The sequence below is a fragment of the Elephantulus edwardii genome, unplaced genomic scaffold (assembly GCF_000299155.1).
Source record: "Elephantulus edwardii isolate Elephantulus edwardi_28Jun2011 unplaced genomic scaffold, EleEdw1.0 scaffold00096, whole genome shotgun sequence".
NCBI lineage: Eukaryota > Metazoa > Chordata > Mammalia > Macroscelidea > Macroscelididae > Elephantulus > Elephantulus edwardii.
This window is the reverse complement of record NW_006399846.1, coordinates 12,489,677-12,490,965: the sequence shown is the minus strand read 5'-3', so window position 1 is coordinate 12,490,965 and position 1,289 is coordinate 12,489,677. Positions and strand designations below refer to the sequence as shown.

Sequence of the window (1,289 nt, the reverse complement as noted above, 5' to 3'; positions counted from 1 at the left end):
TCGCTATGAGTCGCAAGCGACTCGACGGCACATAACAACAACAACATACAGATATAAGCTGTTAACAGACATTTAAGATTTAATGTGCAGGTACCTATACCAAACATTAAGTATTCAAATGAACAAGTTCACCTTTCCAAAATTAGAATTTTGTAAGAATGAAAAACATGGAAAATAACTACTCAATAATTTGCAGTAATAAAACTAAGGTTTGTTATGTTTAACATGTTAATTCACCATAATAAGAAAGAATACTATATTTATTTCATTTTGCAAGGGAATGCAATTAAATTGAGATAGCTTGCCTTATCACATTTCGTAAGCAGCAGTAACCCAGGTCTTCCAAGCTCTGTGTTCATTTCATTACAGCAGTAGTAAGCAAGTGGATTAAATTTAGAGTATCCAATACTCTTTTCCATAAATACTATTAGATTGTATCCTTTGTAATTTTGCTGCTGAATTCTGTTATACATGATCAATTTTTAAATTTTTTCCTTATTGCTTATGATGAAAATTGCTTGTCATATTTTAATAAATTATAAATAATCCACAAAGAGTCACAATGTATTCTTTTAGATACAGAATAAGGTCATTATAGGCAAATGCCTCTGATAACTAGCTCCTTAAAAATATATGTACATTAAAGAACTGAGAGCAGAAATACAGAGAGATGTGTGTATGTAGCATTCATTATGGCGCCAATCACAACAGCCACAAGATAGAAACCACTTAAATGCCGATCAATAAATGAATCTTTAAAACATCTTACTGAGTAAAACAAATTAGTTACAAAAGAACAAATTTTGTAGGATTCTACTTATATGAAATATCTCTAATGGGTATTAAGTTAAGAAATATCTTTAAGCATATTTTTAATGACCAGTATTGGTAAGTGGTCACCAGGGAAAGAGATACTTACTGCATAGGGGATCTTACACTCCTGCAAGGGAAGTTGAAAAATTTGGAGGAAATAATAGGAAATAATTATAACATAATGAACACAAAGTCATTGAATTGTATACACAGAAAATATTATGTTTCTTCTATATTTACCACAGTCTGAACAAAATTAATTCTTAGTAATTAATTCTCTGGTAGGCAGAGGAAGAATTCAACATTGAGAAAGGCCGTCTTGTGCAAACCCAAAGACTGAAGATTATGGAATATTATGAGAAGAAAGAAAAGCAGATTGAGCAGCAGAAGAAAATGTAAGTAGAACATTTTCACATTATTAAACTAAAAAAGGTCTCAGAGGTCTGTGGGACAAGAGCTTAGGAGTAAAGCAGATA

At 31.2% G+C, this 1,289-nt stretch overlaps 1 protein-coding gene across 1 annotated transcript in view; it reads left to right on the top strand.

Annotated features, from left to right (window-relative positions):
* Nucleotides 1-1,289, top strand: part of ATP6V1E1 (ATPase, H+ transporting, lysosomal 31kDa, V1 subunit E1) — a 28,094-nt gene that overhangs the window by 10,911 nt on the left and 15,894 nt on the right. The window contains exon 3 of the mRNA XM_006891335.1: nucleotides 1,099-1,208. Coding sequence (XP_006891397.1) covers nucleotides 1,099-1,208 — 110 coding nt within the window. The remainder of the gene's footprint in view (nucleotides 1-1,098; nucleotides 1,209-1,289) is intronic.